This window comes from Poromitra crassiceps (assembly GCF_964638095.1).
Source record: "Poromitra crassiceps genome assembly, chromosome: 2".
Lineage (NCBI taxonomy): Eukaryota > Metazoa > Chordata > Actinopteri > Beryciformes > Melamphaidae > Poromitra > Poromitra crassiceps.
The window spans coordinates 7,437,534-7,465,033 of NC_139624.1; the positions used below are offsets into that span (position 1 = coordinate 7,437,534).

Consider the following 27,500-nt stretch of genomic DNA (forward strand, 5'->3'; position numbering starts at 1 on the left):
CCCCCTACGAACCAGAAGTGCTACTTCTCTTCCCCCCTACGAACCAGAAGTGCTACTTCTCTTTCCCCTACGAACCAGAAGTACTACTTCTCTTTCCCCCTACGAACCAGAAGTGCTACTTCTCTTTCCCCCTACGAACCAGAAGTGCTACTTCTCTTTCCCCCTACGAACCAGAAGTGCTACTTCTCTTTCCCCCTACGAACCAGAAGTGCTACTTCTCTTTCCCCCCTACGAACCAGAAGTGCTACTTCTCTTCCCCCCTACGAACCAGAAGTGCTACTTCTCTTTCCCCCCTACGAACCAGAAGTGCTACTTCTCTTCCCCCCTACGAACCAGAAGTGCTACTTCTCTTCCCCCCTACGAACCAGAAGTGCTACTTCTCTTTCCCCCCTACGAACCAGAAGTGCTACTTCTCTTTCCCCCTATGAACCAGAAGTGCTACTTCTCTTTCCCCCTACGAACCAGAAGTGCTACTTCTCTTTCCCCCTATGAACCAGAAGTGCTACTTCTCTTTCCCCCCTACGAACCAGAAGTGCTACTTCTCTTTCCCCCCTACGAACCAGAAGTGCTACTTCTCTTCCCCCCTACGAACCAGAAGTGCTACTTCTCTTTCCCCCCTACGAACCAGAAGTGCTACTTCTCTTTCCCCCCTACGAACCAGAAGTGCTACTTCTCTTTCCCCCTACGAACCAGAAGTGCTACTTCTCTTTCCCCCTATGAACCAGAAGTGCTACTTCTCTTTCCCCCTATGAACCAGAAGTGCTACTTCTCTTTCCCCCTACGAACCAGAAGTGCTACTTCTCTTTCCCCCCTACGAACCAGAAGTGCTACTTCTCTTTCCCCCCTACGAACCAGAAGTGCTACTTCTCTTTCCCCCTACGAACCAGAAGTGCTACTTCTCTTCCCCCCTACGAACCAGAAGTGCTACTTCTCTTTCCCCCTATGAACCAGAAGTGCTACTTCTCTTTCCCCCCTACGAACCAGAAGTGCTACTTCTCTTCCCCCCCTACGAACAAGAAGTGCTACTTCTCTTTCCCCCTACGAACAAGAAGTGCTACTTCTCTTTCCCCCTACGAACCAGAAGTGCTACTTCTCTTTCCCCCCTACGAACCAGAAGTGCTACTTCTCTTTCCCCCCTACGAACAAGAAGTGCTACTTATCTTCCCCCCTACGAACCAGAAGTGCTACTTCTCTTTCCCCCCTACGAACCAGAAGTGCTACTTCTCTTCCCCCCTACGAACCAGAAGTGCTACTTCTCTGTCCCCCCTACGAACCAGAAGTGCTACTTTTCTTTCCCCCCTACGAACCAGAAGTGCTACTTCTCTTTCCCCCCTACGAACCAGAAGTGCTACTTCTCTTTCCCCCTATGAACCAGAAGTGCTACTTCTCTTTCCCCCCTACGAACCAGAAGTGCTACTTCTCTTTCCCCCTACGAACCAGAAGTGCTACTTCTCTTCCCCCCTACGAACCAGAAGTGCTACTTCTCTTCCCCCCTACGAACCAGAAGTGCTACTTCTCTTTCCCCCCTACGAACCAGAAGTGCTACTTCTCTTTCCCCCTACGAACCAGAAGTGCTACTTCTCTTTCCCCCCTACGAACCAGAAGTGCTACTTCTCTTTCCCCCTACGAACAAGAAGTGCTACTTCTCTTTCCCCCTACGAACCAGAAGTGCTACTTCTCTTTCCCCCCTACGAACCAGAAGTGCTACTTCTCTTTCCCCCCTACGAACAAGAAGTGCTACTTATCTTCCCCCCTACGAACCAGAAGTGCTACTTCTCTTCCCCCCTACGAACCAGAAGTGCTACTTCTCTGTCCCCCCTACGAACCAGACGTGCTACTTTTCTTTCCCCCCTACGAACCAGAAGTGCTACTTCTCTTTCCCCCCTACGAACCAGAAGTGCTACTTCTCTTTCCCCCTATGAACCAGAAGTGCTACTTCTCTTTCCCCCCTACGAACCAGAAGTGCTACTTCTCTTTCCCCCTACGAACCAGAAGTGCTACTTCTCTTCCCCCCTACGAACCAGAAGTGCTACTTCTCTTCCCCCCTACGAACCAGAAGTGCTACTTCTCTTTCCCCCTATGAACCAGAAGTGCTACTTCTCTTTCCCCCTACGAACCAGAAGTGCTACTTCTCTTTCCCCCTACGAACCAGAAGTGCTACTTCTCTTTCCCCCTACGAACCAGAAGTGCTACTTCTCTTCCCCCCTACGAACCAGAAGTGCTACTTCTCTTCCCCCCTACGAACCAGAAGTGCTACTTCTCTTTCCCCCTACGAACCAGAAGTGCTACTTCTCTGTCCCCCCTACGAACCAGAAGTGCTACTTCCGGGACTCATATTCCTGCGGTACTCTATTTATACAGGGGGAGTCTCACTGAGAGCAATGCTCTCTATTTCAGGAGCGCCCTGTTCTCACACACACACACACACACACACACACACACACACACACACACACACACACACACACACACACACACACACACACAAGCACACACACACACACACACACACACACACACACACACACACACACACACACACACACACACAGCTGACCAGTACCACAGTCAGACCTGCTGGTCACTGAGCAGCTCCACTGGAGTGGTTGGGGTCAAGGGCCTTGCTCAACGGCACCTCAGTGGTGGTAATGAGGGAGGGGCAAGCACTGCCTTTTCACTTTACCAATGCAGATTTATCCTGCCGGTCCCACCGGGGGATTGAACCGACGACCTTCCAGTCACCTTTAGAGTCTAAACGGGTGTCAAACTCATTTCAGTCCACGGGCCACATGGGACCCAATTTGATCTGAAGTGGGCAAGACAAAGAAAATCAATAACGTATAAATAACAGCACCTCTAAATGTTCAGTCTCTTTTAGTGTAAAGATCACAGGCCTATAGGTACATTTTAAGAACACGTTTTCACAAAAGGTTAACTCAGCTATCAAATCTACCGTCTGTAAAATTGACGGCAACTGTGCCATTCCTCTCTATATTCAAGGGTATTGGAAATAGTTTTTATTTAGTAATGAATACAGAAAACATGAATAGGCTACTTAATATTGTAACTTGGGAACCTGGTCCTTCACAAGTGCATCAAATGTGGTGACAAAACCTGAGCTTGGAATAAACTTCTCAGTGCAATTTTCACACTTTGCAAAGTCATCCTGTGGGCCGGAATGGACCCTTTGGTGGGCCGGTTCTGGCCCCCGGGCCGTATGTTTGCCATCCCTGCTTTAGACCTAGTGCTTGTTTTTCCCCTGTTTTAGAGTACTGCAGGGATGATGTATTTTTGTAGTCAGAAGTCCTGGACTTCCTGGATCTTATGGGGAAAAGTCAATGGGGTTTTAGATTTTACTTAAATGCATAAAATAAGGTCTGTGGTTAACACAAGTTTATATGGGAGTGGTAATTTGGGTTCATCAGGGTAATCTTCATGAAAGTGAATCACTTTTATGCCTTTTGAAGCGTTTTCTAAAAATCGTGTTAAAAAAACGCGTGTGCGTGCGCGCGTGTGTGTGTGTGTGTGTGTGTGTGTGTGTGTGTGTGTGTGTGTGTGTGTGTGTGTGTGTGTGCACACGCGCGCGCGCGCGTGTGTGTGGTGCATACACTGGTCACACAAGTCACACTTTGTCAGTTGGTACACTAGATGGTGCTGTTGCCTTGCTAATTATTCTTAATGGAGGTATAGTCTTCAGGGCTGAGATGCATGTCAGTCATTCCGCTGACTCTGTGTGTGTGTGTGTGTGTGTGTGTGTGTGTGTGTGTGTGTGTGTGTGTGTGTGTGTGTATGTGTGAACCTCTCCCCTGCCCATGTAAGCACATGTATGCATGCCTATAATCACTAACGGTGAGGTGAGAGGGGTCGCATACCTGAGGACGGATTCCTCTGAACTCACTGATTTCTCACAGATAGAACCATATTTGACCAGAGAGAGGGGGGTGGGTGGAGGAGGGAGGGGTGAGGCAAGTGGTTCCTCCTGAACACAACTGGGTCAGCCTCTCCCATGGGGTTTAAGGTTAGAGAGCACTGTCATACCAGATATTTGAGATCATTTTGGCCTAAAAGCGAGGAGGAGGAAGTAGTATTTCTATGGGTCAAGTTCAGCAAACTGAGCTTGGTCCAGATACTGTAGATGGACACAACATTAACACTATCATCACTGCAAAATAAATCTCCATCCTAACAAGTCGTTCAATTGAGTCATTCACTTATTGAGTCCTACAATCATAATGTTCCTAAAATAAGTGAAAAAAAATATCCCAGTGATGTTTGATAATTTCGCTTGTTTCCAATCAAATCTAACTTATTTGAAGAATTTGGTAGAATGGAGTGGTGTTCCTGCCAGTGATCTGCCTTATTCCAATCTGGGAAGCCAACAGTTGAAAGTCTGTCTGGAGATTAGCCTCAGCCCTCGTTCACACCACACGCTGAAGCCATGCTCAAGCCACGCTGAAGCACCTGGTGTGAACAAAGACTTGGGCTTATTCTGACTGCTTTCAACACTGACTTGTAGAAAACTCCTGACACAAGTAAAGCTGCTCTGAGACCAGTGAGTTGTCACAATTCTACTGGTTTAAAAAAAGAAGATCTGAAGGCTGAATATGAGACTAGATGACTGGTTAATATTATATATATATATATATATATGTATATATATATATGTATATATATATATATATATATATATATATATATATATATATATATATATATATATATATATATATATATATATATATTTTTTTTTTTTTTTTTTTTTGCAGTAGGGGTGTCACGATACACTCAGTTCACGATACGATACACAATATTGGGTTCACGATAACGATACGATATTTTAACAATATTTTTTGGCGATCGATTTGTAAGTTGAGGGGGCATCCTCCACGCTAATTTGAGTAATTTCACCATTTTCATCCTCCGTGTCTGTAACGTCCCTCATCTGTTCAAACAAAGCAATGAAAAGGAGAGCGAGCATGCAATCAGAGGCAGATCAGTGCCACCATGTTCAGCTTCTTTTTCTCACGATATGAGATTTCATCTCAACGATACATATTGTCACGTTTTGATATCGCGATATATCGTGGGACGATATATTGTGACATCCCTAATTTGGAGTGATCGCCTACTCGCTCAGTTGTTCTAGGGTAGGGGTAGGGCGGGGACACACCAGAATCTCTCCACTGCGGAGGCAACGCGGCGGGCGTTTCATTTCGGCGTCCTTGTTAACGGGGGGAGAGCGATCACACCGGATGTGGCGTGACGCGTCCATCTCGTGTCCTGCAGCAAAAGTTTCTGCATCTGGTCTATTTTTGACACGAGACGCAAGCAGCCGCGACGCATGTAGCCAGGCATGAAGTCAGTGCAAGTTGTGACCGGTCCAGGCATGAAGTCAGTGCAAGTTGTGACCGGTGCAGGGCAACACAGAGCGCTTCTGGTGTGACCGGCCAGGCTCCTGCTCGACGCTTCTGTGACGCGCTGCGTCCGAAACGTTTCTGGTGTGTCCCCGCCGTTGGAGCCATTCAGGCGGTCCCACGCTAGACATTAGTTTACTCTTTTTCACTAAAACCAAGCGTACTGAGCGAATACTTACTTTCACTACACAGACTACAGTGCATTACCCTACTAAGTCAATAACAAAGATCTTCCCATAATGGAATCCACATAGAAAAATGTCTGTAAATGGTAGTGATGTGGCGTGATAACTGTATTTGATGGTCGGTGACATGTAGACATCAGTAGGTGGACACTGAACATATTTTATGTCACTATAGAGAATATGATAGTAACGTCTGCAATACGCTACAGAAGCATCAAACAAAATGATCATAGTCTGTATTTTAATGCATTAGAGGAGTGATTCTCAACCTCTCTCTAATTTAGGCCCCATTTAGACCCATACACCCCTATTTGATGACATTAGTCTCTCAGACTCTCACATCGGAGAATATTGTTCGCTATGATTTTGTCCAGAATTCCAACGCTTGCTGTATTGTAGGTTGAGAGAGAACAGAGAAACCTGGAGCAAAATCATCGTTCTTCAATTAAGTTTGCTGGGGGGCCCCTGAGAAAGAAGGATTAGAAGAAGGAAATGGAACTCTCATCCTCATAGTTGCATTTGTACATTTGTTGTTCTGCTTTCTTCCATTTGTTAGAGGAGGTTTGAGTTAGGCTCATATGATGCCTCTTCACCTCAGATTCCACATGGTGCTGCTTATTTCTACATTTTATGAATGAACTTTAACTCTCTCTCTCTGCCAGGCTGCCCAGAGCCGTGTGTACAGTATCATAGAAGAGTCGCGACATCTCCATTCACTCCAATGGACCAGTTTTTTACTCTCAAGAGTTCCCGGAAGTAAGCTTCTGGATTAAGCAGCGGTGTCGAGTTGCAGTAAAAGGGACAGTTTGTGATGTACTTTGAAAGGGTCCGACGTTTAAAGAATCAAATAGTACGTTATCAGCTTTATTTTAGGATTCAAACGTAGCGCGAGCCTCCTTCCTGGCTATTCATTGGCTACTGAGTCACACATGTTGGACCTCTGCTGATGCCACTCTCTTACTAGATTGCTCTGGAGCTGCCAAAGAGAAGCTGACGTGTCATTTCTATATTTTATGAATGAACTTTAACTCTCTCTCTGGCAGGCTGCCAAAGAGAAGCTGACGTGGAAAGACCGTCTCCCTGGATACTGCATCAACGTTTCCTCCATTCTCTTCATGGTTAGTATATAATATGAGACAGGTTAGTATTATAGACTATAATAAATACTCTCCATTCTCTTCATGGTTAGTATATAATATGAGACATGTTAGTATTATAGACTATTATACCCTCCATTCTCTTCATGGTTAGTATATAATATGAGACAGGTTAGTATTATAGACTATAATAAATACCCTCCATTCTCTTCATGGTTAGTATATAATATGAGACATGTTAGTATTATAGACTATAATAAATACTCTCCATTCTCTTCATGGTTAGTATATAATATGAGACATGTTAGTATTATAGACTATAATAAATACTCTCCATTCTCTTCATGGTTAGTATATAATATGAGACAGGTTAGCATTATAGACTATAATAAATACCCTCCATTCTCTTCATGGTTAGTATATAATATGAGACATGTTAGTATTATAGACTATAATAAATACCCTCCATTCTCTTCATGGTTAGTATATAATATGAGACATGTTAGTATTATAGACTATAATAAATACTCTCCATTCTCTTCATGGTTAGTATATAATATGAGACAGGTTAGCATTATAGACTATAATAAATACCCTCCATTCTCTTCATGGTTAGTATATAATATGAGACAGGTAGGGCTCTATCTCCCCCTGGCCATAAATTTGCGTAAATTTGGCCTAGCGCTATTAGTGGGCGTGGTCAGGCGCATTCCCTAATTTTTCCTCGGCGCTAAAGCCGGCGCTAACCATTTAACCACGCCTTTTTAAGCGTAGAATTATTCACAACTGTGGCCATTGGCGATCTGCAGTAAACCAATCACATTCTTCCCTTTCAAGCTCCGATTCCACGGAGCGATCCAGTACGGTCAGAAAAGCCCAACCAAAGCGCTCTGAGCTCCCCCTCCCTCTCTGCGCACTTTCATCCCTGTCTGTCTCCATATGCTCCTCAAACAAATCTCACTGCAGTTTAAATACAGCAAGCACGTAAATACGCTACATAATAGCAAGAGCAAACTGAGAATAATGTTCTAAACGCATCGGCTAGAGAAATATAGCCTATCCCTGGATGTCATGATGAGATTAGAGTGGTGAAAGTTTGGACAGAATCATTGAGAGAGGGGGAGAAAAACGGTCGGTGCGGGCCAGGGCAAGGCACCCCAAATTAATTTATAACTAGAACGACCGCAACGTTAGTTCATTCTTGAGTCCAAATCACCATTTGAGGCAAATTGGAAGAAATTCCGTCAAGGCGCTCCTGAGATGTTGCGTTACAGAGCTTGGAAATTGGGTGTGTGAAGTCACAGTGACCTTGAACTTTGACCACCAAAATGTAATCAGTTCATCCTTGAGTCCAAGTGGACGTTTCAGGCAAATCAGAAGAAATTATATCAAGCCGTTCTTGAGATATTGCATTAACAAACTTGGGAATGGCGTTCGTGAGGTCACAGTGACCTTGAAGTTTGACCACCAAAATGTAATCAGTTCATCCTTGAGGCCAAGTTAATGTTTGAGGCAAATTTGATTAAATTCCGTCAAGGCATTCCTGAGATATGGCGTTAACAAGCTTGAAAATGGCGTTGGAGAGGTCACAGTGACCTTGACCTTTGACCACCAAAATCTAATCAGATCGTCCTTGAGCCTAAGTGGATGTTTAAGGCAAATTTTATGAAATTCCGTCAAGGCGTTCCTCAGATATCGCGTTAACACATTGAGTGCCAGCGACGCCATATGGCGTCATTAGAAATTTACCGTAGGCTGCCAGCGACGCCAAATGGCGTCAGTAACTCCAAATTGTTTTTTTGGCGGGGGGGTGTCGATCTAAGCTTCTTACATCGCCTCTTACAATATTGTAGCTATTGGAGGTCTATAACCTATTTTACAAACCCATTAGGTGGCGACAGCACTCTCCTGATAAGAGAAAGTGGAGCCAAACACACAGAAGAAGTCGCTGGGGAAAAAGGAAATCGCATCGCATCCGTCCGTATGCATCGACATGCATGAAGCCAAACGCCAGCTGTGCCCGCAGCAGCTGCATCCGCTGTCACAACTGAGCATCTGCGTGTCTGCTGCGACAGCACATCCGCATAATCAGCCTTATTATTCTCAACTGGAAGCATGGGAGCCCGTGACAAACACACGCGGAACCAAAAAGCTGGATGTCGCGCACCGCTCACCGTGTGTGTGCACAGCAAACTCGGCAGAGAGCCACCAGACACATAAGACACACCCAGGAGGAGGCGTGTGCAGTTGAGGGGGGGGGGAGGGAGAGCACGCAGAGCAGCATACACTTCACCCAGACAGACCCAGACATCAGAAAATTAGCTTCAGAGTCAGTGATGTGCTTGAAATGTTTAATTTCACAAAAGGCTCATTATCTCAGCTCGTAGAAAAAAAGGGCTGTTTTTGGTTCAATCAAGCTATCTTCTCCGGCTCATAACTAAAGAACGGAAAATGGGATCAATAAACTTTTTTTTGCAGGTGATAGAAGAGAGTCTCATCGTTATGTGTGCGTGTTCAGTGTTTACATAGTCATTATTAAAGAAATTATATGACTGTTTTAAAATGCATTGCGGCCTATGTGGCACAGCAAGCAACCTTTTGCCCAAGGGCCGTGGCACTCAAAGTGTTAACAAGCTTGAAAATGGCGTTCGAGAGGTCACAGTGACCTTGACCTTTGACCACCAAAATCGAATCAGTTCATCCTTGAGTCCAAGTGGATGTTTAAGGCAAATTTGATGAAATTCCGTCAAAGCGTTCCTCAGATATCGCGTTAACAAACGGCTATCAAAACACATAATTGTTAATCCCACATATTGTCAGTTTAGACCAGTGTTTCTCAAGAAAAGGGGGGGCTTTATATAAGCGTTTGCTTCTGCCCCTAACCTTTGGTTATGACCTAAGTGTATGCTTGGTGGTGGTGACCAATACATTTTTTCATTCATTCATTCATTCAACTGGTGGGTCGCTCGCGGGGCCGTTTTGATTGGGTCACGGACATTGGCCAATTTTTTTTTTTTTTTTTTCCCCTTCATATTTCATTTGAGTTAAATTCAGATTATTGAAACTGGATTAGCCTGACCAGTTTTACTTGTTTAACAAGCTGAAGCATATGCTCTGCCTGTAATTCAAGAGAAGTCTGCCTTTTCATTTCATATTTAATTTTAGTTCAATTCAGATGATTGAAACTGGATTAGCATGGCCCCAGTTTAATTAAAAGTTATGACCTGACCAGTTTAACTAAAAAGCATATAGCCTGCCTGTGATTCCTTTTTATTTCATATTAGTTAAATTCAGACTATTGAAACTGGATTAGCATGACCAGGTTAACTTGTTTTATTATTATTATTATTATTATTATTATTATTATTATTATTATTATTATTATTATTATTATTATTATTATTATTATTATTAACTTGTTTAAAAACATATAGGCATGTGATTCAAGATAAGTCTGCCTTTTATTTCATATTTCATACAGTTCAAATAAGACTTTCTGAGCATGACCAGTTTGACTTGTTTAAATTTAAAAACAAATAGGCCTGTAATTCAAGTCTGCCTTATTTCAATTGGTTTTTAGCCCTAGTTGCACTTCTGTTGCACTTTTTTGTTCATTTGAGGTTTATAACAGTGCATGAAGGCATTGTGTATTCAATTAATGCGCTATTTTTTGTGCAATAAATTTGAGTGGTTTAAAAAAAATCTGAAATTTGGGTCGCGACTTCATGACAAGGAAAATAGTGGGTGCTGAGGCTACACCAGTTGAAAACCACTGGTTTAGACAATGAGGTAATAAGCATGTTGGGTTTGTCTAATTAATGCTCGTCACTCAATAGGGAAATAAGGCTTGATGACTGAACTTCTCGCTCGTTAACAGTGTGTCAGAATACATTTGCCTCGGCAACGTCGCAATAAAACAGTATTCTGTGTTATGGAGCGCTTCTGTACCAGCGGCCAATAATGCCACAACGTCGCAATAAAACAGTATTCTGTGTTATGGAGCGCTTCTGTACCAGCGGCCAATAATGCCACAACGTCGCAATAAAACAGTATTCTGTGTTATGGAGCGCTTCTGTACCAGCGGCCAATAATGCCACAACGTCGCAATAAAACAGTATTCTGTGTTATGGAGCGCTTCTGTACCAGCGGCCAATAATGCCACAACGTCACAATAAAACAGTATTCTGTGTTATGGAGCGCTTCTGTACCAGCGGCCAATAATGCCACAACGTCGCAATAAAACAGTATTCTGTGTTATGGAGCGCTTCTGTACCAGCGGCCAATAATGCCACAACGACAAGAGAAAGCGTGTTGTAAATCAGAATCTGCGGGACTGTCTAGTGGAGAAAACAAAACAAAAACTAAAAATCTGGACGGGTTGTTTTGTTGTGGAATGTGTCATGCATGCCTGCATGGAGAGAGAGCTGCACTGGCTACCTTGACTGAAATAGCATTGGTTCTTTGTGAAGAAGGAATGGGACATTTTATTCTATTGCTATCTCAATTTGGCCATACTGGCTCAAATAATTTTGAGCTGAATATGCATTCTAATTTAATATTTTATTTCATGGCCAGATGTGGCCTTTCTTATCTCATATAGTGCAAGTCGAGCTGTTTATGTGCTTTGCCTACTTTTGTCCCATGCGTTTGCCCTCGTGCTGCCTATTGGTTTTATTGACAATGAACATTGGTTCACAAGCGAAAATACTGTAACATTTGTCCAGGGAGGGTCAATCATATTTTTCCAATCACTTGTGGAGGGTCAAGGAAAAATATATTTTGGTCAGAGAAGGGTCAGTCACAGCTTTTTATTTCAGAGCACGCCAAATCCCTCCAGTGACCCCCCTTCTAAATAACGAACAGTCTGCAACTTTTCTCAAAAGTTGCAATGCAATTTGTGAAAAAGAAATTATGTGATTTTCCGCAAATATTGCAGAGATTGATTGAATTTGCGCCGTCGCAAAATCACAATCTCCTGGAGGGACTGACTGAGTGACCTCCATGTTTTTATAAATAAATCATCCTGAGCATCAGAATGAAAAAGCAATCAGTCATTAGTTCTCTCTCTCTCTCTCTCTCTCTCTCTCTCTCTCTCTCTCTCTCTCTGCCTCCAGTTTGGTGTGACGTTTTCGGCGGTTTTCGGCGTCATCATCTACCGCATCACGGTGTCTGCGCTGATGGCCATGAGCCCCGACCCGGAGACCAAGTCCAATGTGAGGGTAACCGTCACCGCTACCGCTGTCATCATCAACCTGCTGGTCATCCTCATCCTCGACGAGATCTACGGCGCTGTGGCCGTCTGGCTCACCGAGCTCGGTATGCACGCACACGCACGCACAGACACACACACACACAGACACACGCACGCACACGCACGCACAGACACAGACACACGCACGCACACACGCACGCACACACACACACACACTCAAACACGAACCCGCACGCACGCTGCCTTTTCTTTGGTTCTTTTTCTGATTTCCCCCCAATTTTTTCCCCAATTGTAATTGGCCAATTTCTCCCTGCTGCCCCGGTCCCTGCTCCACCCCCTGCGGATCTGGGGAGAGCCGTAAACTAGCACCATGCTTCCTCCGACACATGCACAGTTGCCAGCCGCTTCTTTTCACCTGACAGCGGGGAGCTTCACCGGCACGTAGCACATGGGAGGATCACGCTATTCCCACCAGCTCCCCTTCTGCCCTGACCAGGCGCCCCGACCGACCAGAGGAGGCGCTAGTGTAGCGACCAGGACAAATACCCCCAGTCCGGCTTCCCACCTGCAGGCACAGCCAATCCTGCCTGTATAGACCAGACCAGCACATCCGGGTAATTTGCAAAACTTGAAGGCCGCGCCCCTTTTTAGGGGATAACACAAGCCACTCGCGTTGACTTCAATGTAAAATAGCAGTACCCAAAACATCTATAGAAAAATAACAGAATTAATTTCCTTTATAAATGACCCAAAGACACCATGACATGACAATATATTTCAACTCGGCCGGCCATAGAATGCGCAAGATACATCGGCATGTATCCAGTTTCCACCAGGTTACATGCATCGTCCACATTGACGGTGTCACGCCTACCCTATCGCAGACCAGTATTTTGTTTGTTTTTATTGTTAGTGAAATTATAACAACACAGCAACTCTTCGGCATATCTCTATCAAATTAAACCGTTTTAAATAGTTTGTTTGAAGTGGTTTCGGCTTCTTGTACCGTCGTTTACTATGGTGGGTTTCCCCTAAAAAGGGGCGCGGCCTTGGAGCTGGACGCTTGAAGACGCGACGCAGTTCTGGTCTATGGAGCACTGAGATGAATAATCTGGAGGCAACATCCGGTCCCGTTTAGTGAAGCATGTTACATCGCCGCTCTGGTGGCAGGTACCAGCATAGGTCACAAAGCCGGAAATTAACCAAACTAAACTAAAGTGCACGTCAGATCATTTGTTTCCAAAGGTGGTTTGTATCATTTTAGTTCTTATCACGCTAATGCCTGTGCAAGTGGTCGTTTTTCTGATCAGTTTGTTTTTGAGTAGTTATTTGACGATATAAAACGTCGTTCACAGACATTGACAGCTGTGGCAGCCAGTCTCAAGCCGTCACTGGCTGGACAGGCTGTTCACGTTATAGACCTAGTTTACATAGACCAGACGCTGCTTGATACTCCATAGACTGTAGCCTATATATTATCGATGGACTGCAATAAAAAGGACATTGTTTTGAGAAAGGTGCGTGAGGAAGTAACGTTGGTTGGGGACTGAAGTGGTAAGTTCAGAAAACATGTATTTTATTACGCCGCTAACGTTATCGGTTAATACATCCGTGGTTTTAACAGGTGCTGCAAGCTAGCCAAGCTAACAGAGCTCTAACTCAACGGAGGTACTTCGCAGAATCGGGTAGCAAGAAATCTCGTGATATTGGCTTCACCAGAGGATACTGGGATCAAATAGAGACGTTGCCTCCATCTTATTTATCTCAGTGGTGCTTAAGCTTCTTTTTAACCAGAGAATAATATGCTCTGTTTCCATCCAACTCAATGTTGTACGATGCAAATTAGGTGTTTTTCCATCCGTTGCGATTGAGCAAATTAGTCACCTTCGTGAGTGACAAACAAACACATGGGACCCCACTTGACATCACGTTTTAACACACTGGGCACCCCTTTTTCACCACTAGGCATCTCGCGCGCTACACTCGCTCGATTTCTAGGCTCACCTGCCCTGCAGCTCGCATACGCAAACGGGCTGCTGCGTGGCCTCACCAGTGCTATTGGCATGCACAGCGCACAATTGATCAACGTTGCATTCTGTGTGGAGTTTGCATGTTCTCCCCGTGCCCCCTGGGGGTTTCCTTCATATAGGAACCCCTCACCAAAAACATGCAATATCTTGGTCGCTGAAGTGGTGCCTCCTCTGGTCGTTTGGGACGCCTGTTCGGAGGGAGGGGAACTCGTTGGAATAGCGTGATCCTCCCACGTGCTATGTGCTACCGGTGAAGCTTCCCCTGTCAGGTGAAAAGAAGCGGCTGGCTACTGCCCATGTCTCGGAGGAAGCATGGAGCCAGTTTCGGCAGAGGGTGGAGCAGCAACCAGGATACATAAATTAAGAATTTGCACTAATGGGGGATATAAATGGGATAAAAAACACAATGTCACAATTTTTTCGAGTGTAACAAAAAACACAATTGCTCAACTGACATCACTGATGATGTCATTTCATAAGATGATTTTGGTCAATAATGATGTCACTGATGACCTAACTTCCAGTTGAGTGACATCACTTCCGGCACAAAAATCACAGAGATTGCCCACTGCTCCCTTTTTATTTATGAAGATGATGATGATGATTCCTAAGTTTGGCTAATTGTTAGGCTCGGCCGCTGCGTGGCCTCGCCCACCCTGCAGCTCGACCGCTATGCGGCCTCACCTGCTCTTGTGACATGATGTCACAACTTTGCATCACCGATGACATCACAATTGCTCTTATGACATCACTGATGTCACAATGCTTATGACATCATCAGTGGGACAAAAATTGCAGACAGTTCCCACTTGCTCCCTTTTATATAGATAGATAGATAGATAGATAGATAGATAGATAGATAGATAGATAGATAGATAGATAGAAGATTGTAATATTGTTGTACATGTAAAAGTAGTCTGAGTCTTGCTCATAAGCACTTCAGCAGAGATTGACCCTGGGAGGGGGAAGTCTCTCCTACCAGCCTGCAGCCTTCACATGATCACCTCCACACAGAGACTAATAAGACTGTCTTGCACTACATATCAGCTCACAGTCATTTGTTGTGGTTTGTGTTTTGTAGAGATTCCTAAAACAGAGACATGCTTTGAGGAGCGTCTGATCCTGAAGGCCTTCATGCTCAAGTTCATCAACGCCTACGCACCCATTTTCTACGTGGCTTTCTTCAAGGGACGGTACGGCCTGTGTGTGTGTGTGTGTGTGTGTGTGTGTGTGTGTGAGAGAGAGAGAGAGAGAGAGTCCCCTAGCAGGGTGGGAATTACACGGAGGTGGCCTCCGTTGCCCCTCCCACTGGCCGTGATGCCCTGAGATCCCCACCAGCGACCCAAGCCTTGCCTTTACCCACGCTTTTAAATAGGCGTCCGTTTTAGTCAACGAGGCTGTGTACAGAATCAGAATCAGAGTTTAATACATGTCCCAGAAGGGCACTTTGGTTCACATCAGACAGTAGTGGATAATTACAACATCATTACTAGTTTGAGATTAGTAATAACGGCACACTTCAGAATTGAGATACATTATTACTAGTTTTAAAGTAATAAAGGCGCACTTCAATATTATACAATACATAAACATTTGTTGCATTATGTACAGATTCCAAAGGACCATCTACTGCCCTCAGCCGGGTCGCCACGTGCGCAGCGCCACCGTTGCATTAGCTCCTCAAACAACGCAAGTGGCTCGCTGTGATCAGCGCCAGATGGATGTATATCGGAGGAAGAGGGAGAGGGGGGGGGGGGGGGTGGGGTGGATGATGCAAGGGCTGAACAAGGCGGGGGGTTTGGGGGGGGAAGAGCTCAGTTGCAGACGAAAATATCAGGAGAGCTGCGTCCTTGGCAGCAGAGAGTCCAGATTAGGATGAAATGTTTTGGTTGCCTGGAATTCCTTTCCGTCACACAGACCAGGGTCACACAGACCAGAAAGTCAACAGCAGGTGTCAAGTCTCTGATTCCCAACATTAGTTCATATTCTCCTTATTGCAGATCAGTGGAATTTCTCTGATATATCCAGATATAATCCATTTTTCACAGTTCAAATTCACAGTTCAAATTCACTGACCGCCCATCTCAATTTTCATGACGTCACAGCCTAGGGTCAATCGCTGTTGTCTTCCCGTGTCCCGCGGCGAAAGCAAGCTGGGCAGAGGGTAGGGGTTCCCCGGACCCCAAAAAGTTTAGTTGATTTGCGTTGAGATACCAGCTTAGTAAACCCAATAAATCCATATTTGTCATTTCGAGTAGACGAATGCAAGTTTGCTCTGGGAGTTGTTGCAGGCAGGGGGAAAGAAGGGAGATAAGGGAGAGCGAGAAATAAAGCGACTGCCCTGTTCAAGTGCTGGATGGTACACCGGCCGCCTGAGCGTGAACCCTGCGTGTACCCACGCCTTGCCTGTGCCTTGCCGATTTTATCGTTTAGGCGTGAGTTCTATTTTCAAGCCGACAAGGCGCGTGCAGGCAGGCTTCTTCTGTCAAGCCATGAAAGAAAAACGCGACAATATCCGTGGGAAATGGCAGTCAACTGAATTTCAAAATAAAATGGAGTTACTACAACAGTGTTGAGCAGAGAGAGAGAGAGAGAGAGAGAGATTGACGGGTGGCTATCACGTGGGGCTTTCTCCCTGTCAGCAAACACATCTTCATGAGAGAGAATAGTGACCGAAGAAGCAAGATGGACAATGTTGTTGTGCCAGCACATATTCTTGCAAGATCACCTCTCTAAAATGTCTGACTATAGTCAGACCTGGTTATACATATCCAGCATCAATAGAACATTAAATATATCCGATTTATTTTACCTATGATAATTCGGGACCACACATGAAAAAATACAGTCGGGAGAGAGGAGAGGTGCTTGTGACTCGGCTCCAGGTTCAGCGTGCAAAGGCGTGCGGTGTGATCGCAAAAGCGTGTAATAGGTTCACACCCAGCTCAAGGTCTGCAGGCGTAGGCGTGGGTTGAGTCAAGGCAAGGCGTAGATTCTCTGTGTGAACTAAGTGTAAGGCCACCTTAGCAGTGCCCTGCTACCAGCCTGCTACTGTCAGTTGCTTTAAAAGCATCAGTGGTCTCAGTTTAATGTAGCTGCTCTATGCAAAGGATGTGGAATTGGCTCATTTTAACACACATTTCAGAAAAATCACTCTTCATGATGTCATAGATCAATGGCCTTTGTGCCCTGGCATGTGACCTTGTGCCCTCAATGAAGTCCGAGTCCTCGTCTCCAACTTCTGAGTCTGAATGCATGAATGCTCGAGTCCACGTCTAAATCCAGGTCTAAATCCAGGTGTAAATCCAGGTCTAAATCCACGTCTAAATCCAGGTCTAAATCCAGGTCTAAATCCAGGTTTAAGTCCAGGTTTAAGTCCAGGTCTAACTCCAGGTCTAAATCCAGGTCTAAATCCAGGTTTAAGTCCACGTCTAAATCCAGGTCTAAATCCAGGTCTAAATCCAGGTTTAAATCCAGGTCTAACTCCAGGTCTAAGTCCAGGTCTAAATCCAGGTCTAAATCCAGGTTTAAATCCAGGTCTAAATCCAGGTGTAAATCCACGTCTAAATCCAGGTTTAAATCCAGGTCTAAATCCAGGTGTAAATCCACGTGTAAATCCACGTCTAAATCCAGGTTTAAATCCAGGTCTAAATCCAGGTCTAAATCCAGGTCTAAATCCAGGTTTAAATCCAGGTCTAAATCCAGGTCTAAATCCAAGTCTAAATCCAGGTTTAAATCCAGGTCTAAATCCAGGTCTAAATCCAGGTCTAAATCCAGGTCTAAATCCAGGTCTAAATGCAGGTCTAAGTCCAGGTCTAAGTCTGAGTCATCAGTGCTCAAGTCCAAGTCGAGTCACGAGTCCTGAAAATGTGTCCACCATGGACATGGTGAACCCTGGTCAAACCTCTGATCCCTTATTGTGTGTGTGTGTGTGTGTGTGTGTATGCGCAGGTTTGCAGGTCGACCTGGAAATTACGTGTACGTCTTTAACGATTACCGGATGGAAGAGGTGAGTTGTGTCTGGTTTCATCTCTGTCTCTTTTCATTTGACTAAGTAAAGCAGCAAACAAAGTATAATTACATATTCTCTCTCTCTCTCTTCGTCTCTCTCTCCCTCCCTCTCTCTCTCTCTCTCTCTCTCTCTTCGTCTCTCTCTCTCTCCCTCTCTCTCTCTCTCTGTCTCTCTCTCCCTCCCTCCCTTTCTCTCTCTTTCTTTGTCTCTCTCTCCCTCCCTCCCTTTCTCTCTCTTTCTCTCTTTGTATCTCTCCCTCTCCCTCCGCCTCCCTCACTCTGTCTTTCTCTCCCTCTCTCTCTTTATCGCTTTCTCCCTCTCTCCCTCTCTCTCTTTATCTCTTTCTCCCTCTCTCTCTTTATCTCTTTCTCCCTCTCTCCCTCCCTCTCTCTCGCCCTCTCTCTCTTTATCTCTTTCTCCCTCTCTCCCTCCCTCTCTCTCTCCCTCTCTCTCTTTATCTCTTTCTCCCTCTCTCCCTCCCTCTCTCTCTCCCTCTCTCTCTTTATCTCTTTCTCCCTCTCTCTCTTTATCTCTCCCTCCCTCTCTCTCGCCCTCTCTCTCTTTATCTCTTTCTCCCTCTCTCCCTCCCTCTCTCTCTCCCTCTCTCTCTTTATCTCTTTCTCCCTCTCTCCCTCCCTCTCTCTCTCTTTATCTCTTTCTCCCTCTCTCCCTCCCTCTCTCTCTCCCTCTCTCTCTTTATCTCTTTCTCCCTCTCTCCCTCCCTCTCTCTCTCTTTATCTCTTTCTCCCTCTCTCCCTATCTCTCTTTATCTCTTTCTCTCTCTCTCTCTCCTCCTCTCTCTCCCTCTCTCTCCCAGTGTGCTCCAGGAGGCTGTCTCATTGAGTTGTGTATTCAGCTCAGCATCATCATGCTGGGGAAGCAGCTGATCCAGAACAACATCTTTGAGATCGGCATCCCGTGAGTACAGCACACCTCACACACACACACACACACACACACACACACACACACACACACACGCACACACGCACATACACACACACAGACACACACACACACACACACACACACACACACACACACACACACACACACAATCCGTGCAATATATACATTACAACATAATGAAGACATAGCAAAATAAAACAATACACTACACTAGTTATTCAATTAATGTAAATGATACAAATATCCTTTTAGTTGCCATTGCTCTTAATTGGAGTTGGATGTTGGATGTAAACATGGTGAAAGTATCAAAACGCAGGTCGCCAAGTGAATCCACACGATCCATATTAGAAAAGCGAGTCTCTAAACGTGCCGTTTGGACTTCCCTAATCTCTCGAGACAGACTTTCGACTTGCATCGAAAATCTGTCGGTAAGCTCCGTGAAAAGCCGAATAACAGCGCTCGTATAGGGGGCAGGCTCGCATGCTGCGCTTTACCCAATCAAAAGCGGAAAGGAAATCCATAAATGGTCAGAGCCGGTCGGTCGGAGCCAATGGCAGAGCTTGCAAAAAGGGATTTTCTTCAGCTGCTGATCTCTGGCGGAGCCCCTTGAGTTATTCAAACGAGCCTGCCCCCAGAGGTTAGCGAAAAAAATAGTTTTTTTTTAAACAGTTGGGTTCCCATGATTGGGACTTCCCTAACTTTGTGGCTGGCATCACAGTGGCGGTGTGTGCACTCCCAGTGTGGAGAAGCAGAGAGCAGTACCGGCACGGTAGTCTCGCTGGCCAGCCTCCCCTCACTTCCGTGAGAGGAGTCTGGCAGCGCTGGTCACTATTCTGGAATTGCGATGAACGACGCTTAGCGGCAGTGCCCTTGGAATTTTTTTTCCAACAATCCAACTTGCCATTTTCAGCGTGTAGCAACGAGCTAGCGTTTCTGCTGTTAGCTTGCTAGCTAGTTAGCCTTGTTGTTTTCACTGCAGCGGCAGGGGACTATTTACAGCGACACACAGGGAGGAGGGGGCAGAAGCCGCTCTGATTGACATGGTCGGAGCCAATGTAACATAAAGAAAAGAAGTCGCACACTCAAAATCTCCTCTGCTGTGTTTTAATGGTTACACCAACATGTTTCGGCGAAAGTGCCTTCGTCAGGGTGCAGTACAACATACGGAGGTGTGACCCTTTTTATAGGGCACACCTTCTCCAATCAGTTGCAGGTGAGACAATTACAAAAAGGGTTAAAACATATATAAATACAATAAGGTGCAGTTTTTCATTTCCAACAATCCAATGATCTGTTTTAGGAAAAAGCATTTTACAATTACAATATACAATCATTAATATTTTTTTAAATGTGATGCCAAACAAGGCATCTATTTAGGCAACAAAGTTGGCCAAATTGTCTCAATTTACACAGCAATTCAATAATAATTCAAAGAAACGGCCTCAGGTCATAATCAATATTTAAACCATTAGGAGAACGTGTATTTAGTTCATACATCCAGTATGCTTCTCTTCGTAACAGGTTACGTTCTAGATCTCCTCCTCTCCTAGACAGAAATACTTTTTCAATCCCTGTATAGCGGAGTGATGAGATGAGAGTGATTAGCTTCCATGAAATGGACTGCAATGGGAGAGGTTTCATCTTTGCGTCTAATAGCACTGCGATGTTCTGCAATTCTTTGCTTAAGTTGGCGTTTTGTTTGACCAACATACCCCTTGCCACAGGAGCAAACAAGTAAATATATCACTCCCTTTGTAGTACATGAAATAACTCCTCTAACAGGTATCTTCTTACCTGAATGTGGGTGTCGAAATAATTGTTTTTTGTTTGTGCTATTGCACTGTGCGCATGCACCACATTTATAATTACCATTAGGAATAGGAGTTAAGAGAGTTTGTGAGGACATAGGAGTAGGAGGAAGATCTGAAGCAGTACACATATCACTTAAATTGCGGCCCCTTTTAAAAACCACCAGAGGGGGCTCTTTATATAAGTGTTCAATATGTTTATCAGAATTCAAAATATGCCAGTGTTTCAAGATCACTCCTTTAAATTGTTCCGCACACTTAGTGTATTTAGTGCTGAAAACAATTACTTCTGACTTCTTTTTTGGACTAGGTTTTAGAAAATCTCTTCTGTTTTTTTGAGAGATTTTTAATTTAGCCTCTTCAAGAGTTTTCTTTTTATAGCCTCTTGTTTCAAATTTAGCCAGCATTTTGGAAGAATTATGCTCAAAGTCAGTGTCTTTAGTGCAGATACGTTTCACGCGACATAATTGGCTGTATGGCAGGCTCTTTTTCAAGGGAAGAGGATGGTGGCTGTCAGCCCTAAGTAATGTATTGCGGTCTGTTGGCTTGGTGTAAAGATCTGTGTACAACTTGTTATCTTCCTTTATGATCCATAGATCAAGAAAATTTATTTTATTAACATCAAACTGCATAGTAAACTTAAGGTGAGGAGATAATTCATTTAGCAGGATGTGAAATTCATTCAGCTGTTCAGCCCCTCCTCCCCAAATGACCAACACATCATCAATGTAACGTTTCCACAGCAAAACATTTGAAAAAAGGGGATGAGCACTCAGGCCCGGTGCTTCTTCAAATTCTCCCACATACAAGTTAGCAAAATTAGGAGCCATGGGAGAACCCATAGCAGTACCTTTAATTTGTAGAAAAAAATCATCCTTAGAAGGCTTTATGTTAGAATCTCTAGTCTTGGTCAAGGCATGTTCAAGTGCATCTAGTCCCCCACTGTGTGGAATATTGGTCGGAGCCAATGACAGAGCTTGTAAGCGGGGAGTGGAAATGCCGGCAGCGACTGAAACAGTCGCTCCAATGGGAGAGCAGCTGTAGAGCAGGGGAGGGTTTATGCCAGCAGCCTGTTTCTATGCAGCCCATCGACATACAGTATATAAATGGACGGATGATCTGGTCTCCTTTAGTGAAGCCACTGCATATTAGATCGCCGCTCTGGCGGCAGGTTAACCTGACGCTGCCAGATCGATGAGTTTGCTTCAAATATCTGTTTCACAAACAACATCCATCTGGATTCGGCCAAGCTACATTGCTGAAGAGGGCGGTCACTTTTTTCAAGCTACTAGGCAGGTGATTGGATGGACCGTCTGTCTGTCACCGTCTGGGCTTGCCAGCGCCAACCAATCAGATCGACTTCCCTTCATGACGTAGCAGCGCCTGATCAGCTAGGACTACAATTGCTAATAGTTAGCATGGAGGTCGCAGATTTTTTTGCTGTTTTTGTAAGGTGAATATTGGGTGCAACCATTGACTATTCAATTTGCCAAAAGAAAGAAGAATTACTGCAGATGTCTGACTGAGGATGAAGTGCAGGTAGGCCATTTTGCACGTTAAATGTAACTGATTGGATTAACTGATGTTACGCTAACGATAGCAACATTTGGAGGTTGGGGTGCTACGTCTGATGATTGATGATTAATGTTAACGTTAACAGCGATTCATTCATAACACATATCGTTGTTCGTTTCTTCAGGGAACTGATGACACGATATGACACCGAGTGGCACGCACCCTGGACGGCTAACGTCATGGAGACGCAACGCTCTCTAGCCTTTATGATCATGGCAACAACCAAATGCTTTGATACAATATAATGATTTAACGCTACTATTTAACTGGTGAATTTTAGCATATGTGTCAGTGGAATGGTAGATATTTACGCATGACTGGAGAATGTTATTTGCTTACTTTTGTAATAATAAACTAAACGGAGAAATGACGGCCGTGTGTGGTGTTGTTGTTACATAATCTGCTGGTCTTGAGGCACGATTGGGTCAAATGATAAGACGATGTAAATGCATAAAGATGTTGCAGATGAATCTGCGAAAGGGAGCTGCCTGGAGCCCAGAGGACGTCAACAGAGAAGAGGAAAAACACCCTGGTTACACCATGCAGCATGTATTTGGATATAATCTCTAACTTTAAGAATGGTTCCTTGTTGATATACCGTATTCCTAGTATTGGCTCCCATGACGTTTGTTTACCCCCTATCTAAAGTACAAGTCTATCGATAAACCAATTTCTCGAATAACAGCTCCAAAATATCAGACATATAGGACTACTATATGCTAGAGCTATATTCACACTTCACAGTATAATTTATGCAAGCGGGGGAAAATATCAGATAAACTGATTGTTGTATTGTATCCTGAGATCTTTAATCTCGCCTGTATAACATAATATGTCACTCGGACACCAACGTGAGTTAACGTGGTTTATTAAACAGCAGCCAACATTCCAATCATAGCAGAATACACTTCAGCTAGCAGTAAAGGGACAATACATCACACTGATCTTTGCAGTTCTGTGTTGATTAGCTAATAATTCAGTGGCATTTTGATTAACGTTATGATTTATTTCGATTTGGAACAAAAATGATGGTTTAACAGATTGCATGTTTACTGGGCTGTGGTGAGAGTGAGAATGGCTTTGTGTTTGTGTGACTTGCGTGAATGGCTAGCCGTTAGCCATTACAGCCTTACAGCTAATAAGTTATCCCAGCCTAGCGGTCTGAAGGCTATCTCCCCAAATTCTACAACAATGTCTTGTTTACTAACGTTCATAGTTGATAACATTACAGCAATACAGTTACGGTTTCGTACTCACTGTAAGATCAAGTGTTTAACGTTTATGTTAGCTTATTGTTTTGAATAGAATGTTTGACTAGCACACTGGAGCTAGCCTCGGTAGCCGCCGCCATGTTGAATAGTGAAAGAACTACAAACGCAGAGGCGCCTCTCGGTGGCGTCACACCCGGTCTCGCCTAAAGCCCGCCCCTAGCTCACGCTGATTGGTGCGCCTGTGTGGCGGCCGGTTTGAATGCATCTCTGAGGCCAGGGCCAGACTGAGGTGGATTGTGAATTTGTGGAACAATGCCGCCCCCGTCTGGTGGAGTCAGGCTAGCGGCAGGTACCAGTATAGGTCACAAAGCCCGCCTCCCCCATGTTAGTGGATGGAGAAATGGACAAACGAAACAATCACAGTACACGTCAGATATTTTTTTTCCAAAGGTGGTTTGTATCATTTTAGATTATTATCATGCTAATGCCTGTGCAAGTGGTAATTTCTCTGATCAGTTTGTTTTTAACTCATTGAGTGCCATGGACGTCCTTCGACGTCCAATTAAATAGTGACGTAGAGTGCCACGGACGTCCTTCGACGTCCAATGCGTTTTTTGACGGTGGGACGTCGATCAAAGCCTTCCGCAGCTCCTGTACAACTATAGTAGCTATTGGAGGTCTATAACCTATTTTACAGAACCCTTAGGTGGCGACAGTGCTCTCCAGATTACAGAAATGTCAGGAATACACAGCCTGAAATAGCCTTGATGAAAGAGAACCCGCTCATGCTGCAGTCCAGAGCCATGTAGATTGTTCTGGCTGCAACTGACGGTGCGTGCGAACACAGTCAATCCGCGCACACAACTGAGTCCTTCTGCCTCTGTCTGTCTGTCAGCATAGTTTCTCCACATGATTAGCCGCTAGAAAAGCAGCAGCGCGACACTGAAAAGCCAAACCTTTCACTGCAGTCCGCGTGTGGCTTCTCCATGTTGCGCTGCCTGGGAGGCGGCGCTTCCCAGGCTTCCTAGACGCTTGGTGCGAGGCTGTGTGTTACTAGTGTGGGGAGGAGTTTTCAGCTGAGGGGGGGGAGGGGGGGTGGGGCACGCAGGGCAGGACACAACTACACCACATCACTACATCAGAAAATATTACCCTATCTAGAGTCAGTGAATGTGCTTGAAATGCTGCATTTCACAAAAGGCTGAATATCTCAGCTTATAATTTGAAATGCCTGAAAACGCTGAAAACAACCTATCTTCTCCGGCTCATAACTAAAGAACGGAAAATGGTATCAATAAACTTTTTTTTGCTGATGATACAATAGAGTCTCCTTGTTCTTTTTGCGTGTTCGGTGTTTACATAGTAATATCACACAATATTCTGTGGGCCTCGAGAAATCACTGAAAACGCTCTGAAAACTCTGGCACTGGGAGCGTCCGTTCTCCAAAAGTGGCTGGCACTCAATGAGTTAAGTAGTTATTTGACATTATAAAAAGGGATGATTGACAGCTGTGGCAGCCAGTCTCAAGCCGTCATTGGCTGGACAGGCTCTTCATATTATAGATCTATAGTGTTAGTTTTACATAGACAAGACACAGTACTGCTTGGTAAAACACTGCTTGATCTGTTATCTACCAGACATATCGATGGACCGCAATAAAAAGGACATTGTTTTGAGAAAGGCAAGGAAGTAACGTTGGTTGGGGACTGAAGTAGTAAGTTCAGAAAATATGTGTTTTATTAGTTACTCCAGCTACGTTATCGGTTATTTTAATACCCTATGGTTTTAACGGATGCAGGCTAGCATTAGCCGCTTGTGTTAGCCGGCTGTTTTGCATTATTTGTCAGCTTAATATTACTATAACCTAACAACCGATAACGATAGCTGGAATAACACAATAGACACATATTTTCAGAACTTACCAGGTTGTCCAACTGCCTGCGTATGCCAGGAAATGTGTTTTATAACGTTAACTCCCGGGTATAAGATGGGGCCTACACAAGTATACACAACCACATTAGCTAATACAAACAGAGGTTTTATTTTTGGTAGTAAAGCAATAAACGTTTTTATATGGATATCTCAGCAAAGTGCTTTGACTGTGGGGATGTTCGTTCTTCACAAGCTCCTCTCTTAGCTGTTGTAAGGATATACAGAGAAGAGACCAGGCAGCCTGGCTAACGCCCTGGGCTAACGTTACTAGGTTTGGCTGCCCTACCCACACTATACCAGTAAACAGCGTAGCCTAAAGCGTCAAGGTTAGATTTGTTAAACCAACATTTGCTCCAAAAGGAATTAAATCATAAAGTTAATCAAAATGCCACGGAAACATTAGGCTAATCAACACAGAGCTGCAAACATCAGTTCATCGGCTAATTTCCCCCTTATAGCTCAGTGAGAGCAGCCCGGAGGTCTGACTTGTCTGGCTGATACGAGCTCAATCTCCAACAACGAAAATCTGATTTCCGTACAGGCGTCATTTTGATAAACTGACCTCATAATAGAAATCTTCCGGGTTACTTTTGGCGAGACAAAAAATATTAGAACTTAAAGTGCCATATTTACAGAGCTGTGACTGTATCTTCCCAAAAGCGCTAATTTAGCGTTTGCACTCGTTTAATGCTGTGTGCAATGCAAATTGGGGGCGGACACAAGCGCATGCCTGTGATAATTGTACTGGGCATTGGCTGCCACAAGCCAAAGCAGGCGTTTCAGTGCTAAAATGTGGTGATAGATGGCATTGCCCTATCGTCAGCAGCGCGCAATTACTTTGCGCTAAAAGCTTTGAAAAGGACCTCTATATGCGCAAATACCTCTCTGTGCTGGGCGCTCTGCACGGTGCGGTGTGGTGCGCTCCCAGCGCAGAGAGGTATTTGTGCAGTGGAAAGTGGAATTCCGTTTGGATATGTCATTACGCACAGCCTTGCCACGCCAAGACATCAAATTATGCTGCTAAAATTGGGTATTATCAGATAATTCAGTGAGGCAATCAACTATAACTCACTGAGAAACTTTTATCACATCGCAAAGAGGGAAATGAATTGAGAAAACTTGTTGGACAATGGACATAGGCTATTTACCTTCATAAGCCGGAGGGTGGTTGGCACCACAGACGATCTGTCAATAAGCTCTCTCTGTCCTCGCACGAGTGAGTACACTCTATTACGCATAGAGAGAATGACAGCATATTGCATGCCTCGTGCAAACAACCATTGCGAGACGGGAATCTGATTTGATTTGATTTGATTTGATACTTTATTGTCCACCATGGTGGAAATTTTTCTTTGGCTTCTCTTCCCATCAAGATACATTGTGCACAGTCAGCACACCATAAAACATAAAGACATAGAACATAAAACACACATGTACAAGTTAAGACATAGATAGTGCAAATAAACATATGATTCCAAATACAAACACCTAGCTAAAAATGGCTTCCTACCTATCTAAAATACCAGTCATATACCTACCTACCTAAAATATTACAAATACAATTGGTTACTATACGATTGGTTTTGATTGACGTAATGCCCAGCCTTGCCTGGCCACGCCTGTGAATAATTCTGGTAGTTAAGACCGCCCAAATCCCGTTTGTACAGGCATTTGGGGGCGCAGATGATTTTGGCACGGCTCTAATTTGCGCTTGCGACACCTGCCGTGAACCTTTCCGCATCCTGGCCGAGAATTGCATCCCCAACATATTTCGGGGCTGTTTTAACTTAGAAATCAGGGAGGTCACATCTACCAGACATTGATATCACTTTTAAACAGTTACATTTCTGTATGAATGATTACAAGTATGCTCCCGTGAGGTGGGGATGCTTTTTTTTGCTGATTGGCGGGGGAGCAAAACTCGGCAGAACACCTGGCGGACGGCGCAAGGCGGAATGTTATCTTCCCTGCCTTAAGGCACGCGCAAACAGGTGCGCAAAGCGCTTTTAGGGGATAGCGCCTGTAGGAAGATAGAGGCCCTAGACTGTATATAAATTCACAACGCACTGTGCGCAAATCTAGAAACAGCAGCTCTACATAAGAAACTTCAGAGG

At 44.5% G+C, this 27,500-nt stretch overlaps 1 protein-coding gene across 1 annotated transcript in view; it reads left to right on the forward strand.

Moving 5' to 3' along the window:
- ano2b (anoctamin 2b) overlaps nucleotides 1-27,500 on the forward strand; it is a gene marked incomplete at both ends in the record, with an annotated part of 239,538 nt that overhangs the window by 108,161 nt on the left and 103,877 nt on the right. Inside the window, 5 exons of the mRNA XM_083660718.1 lie at nucleotides 6,643-6,717; nucleotides 11,811-12,012; nucleotides 15,020-15,131; nucleotides 17,890-17,947; nucleotides 18,768-18,868. Of these exons, the coding sequence (XP_083516844.1) occupies nucleotides 6,643-6,717; nucleotides 11,811-12,012; nucleotides 15,020-15,131; nucleotides 17,890-17,947; nucleotides 18,768-18,868 (548 nt within the window). The remainder of the gene's footprint in view (nucleotides 1-6,642; nucleotides 6,718-11,810; nucleotides 12,013-15,019; nucleotides 15,132-17,889; nucleotides 17,948-18,767; nucleotides 18,869-27,500) is intronic.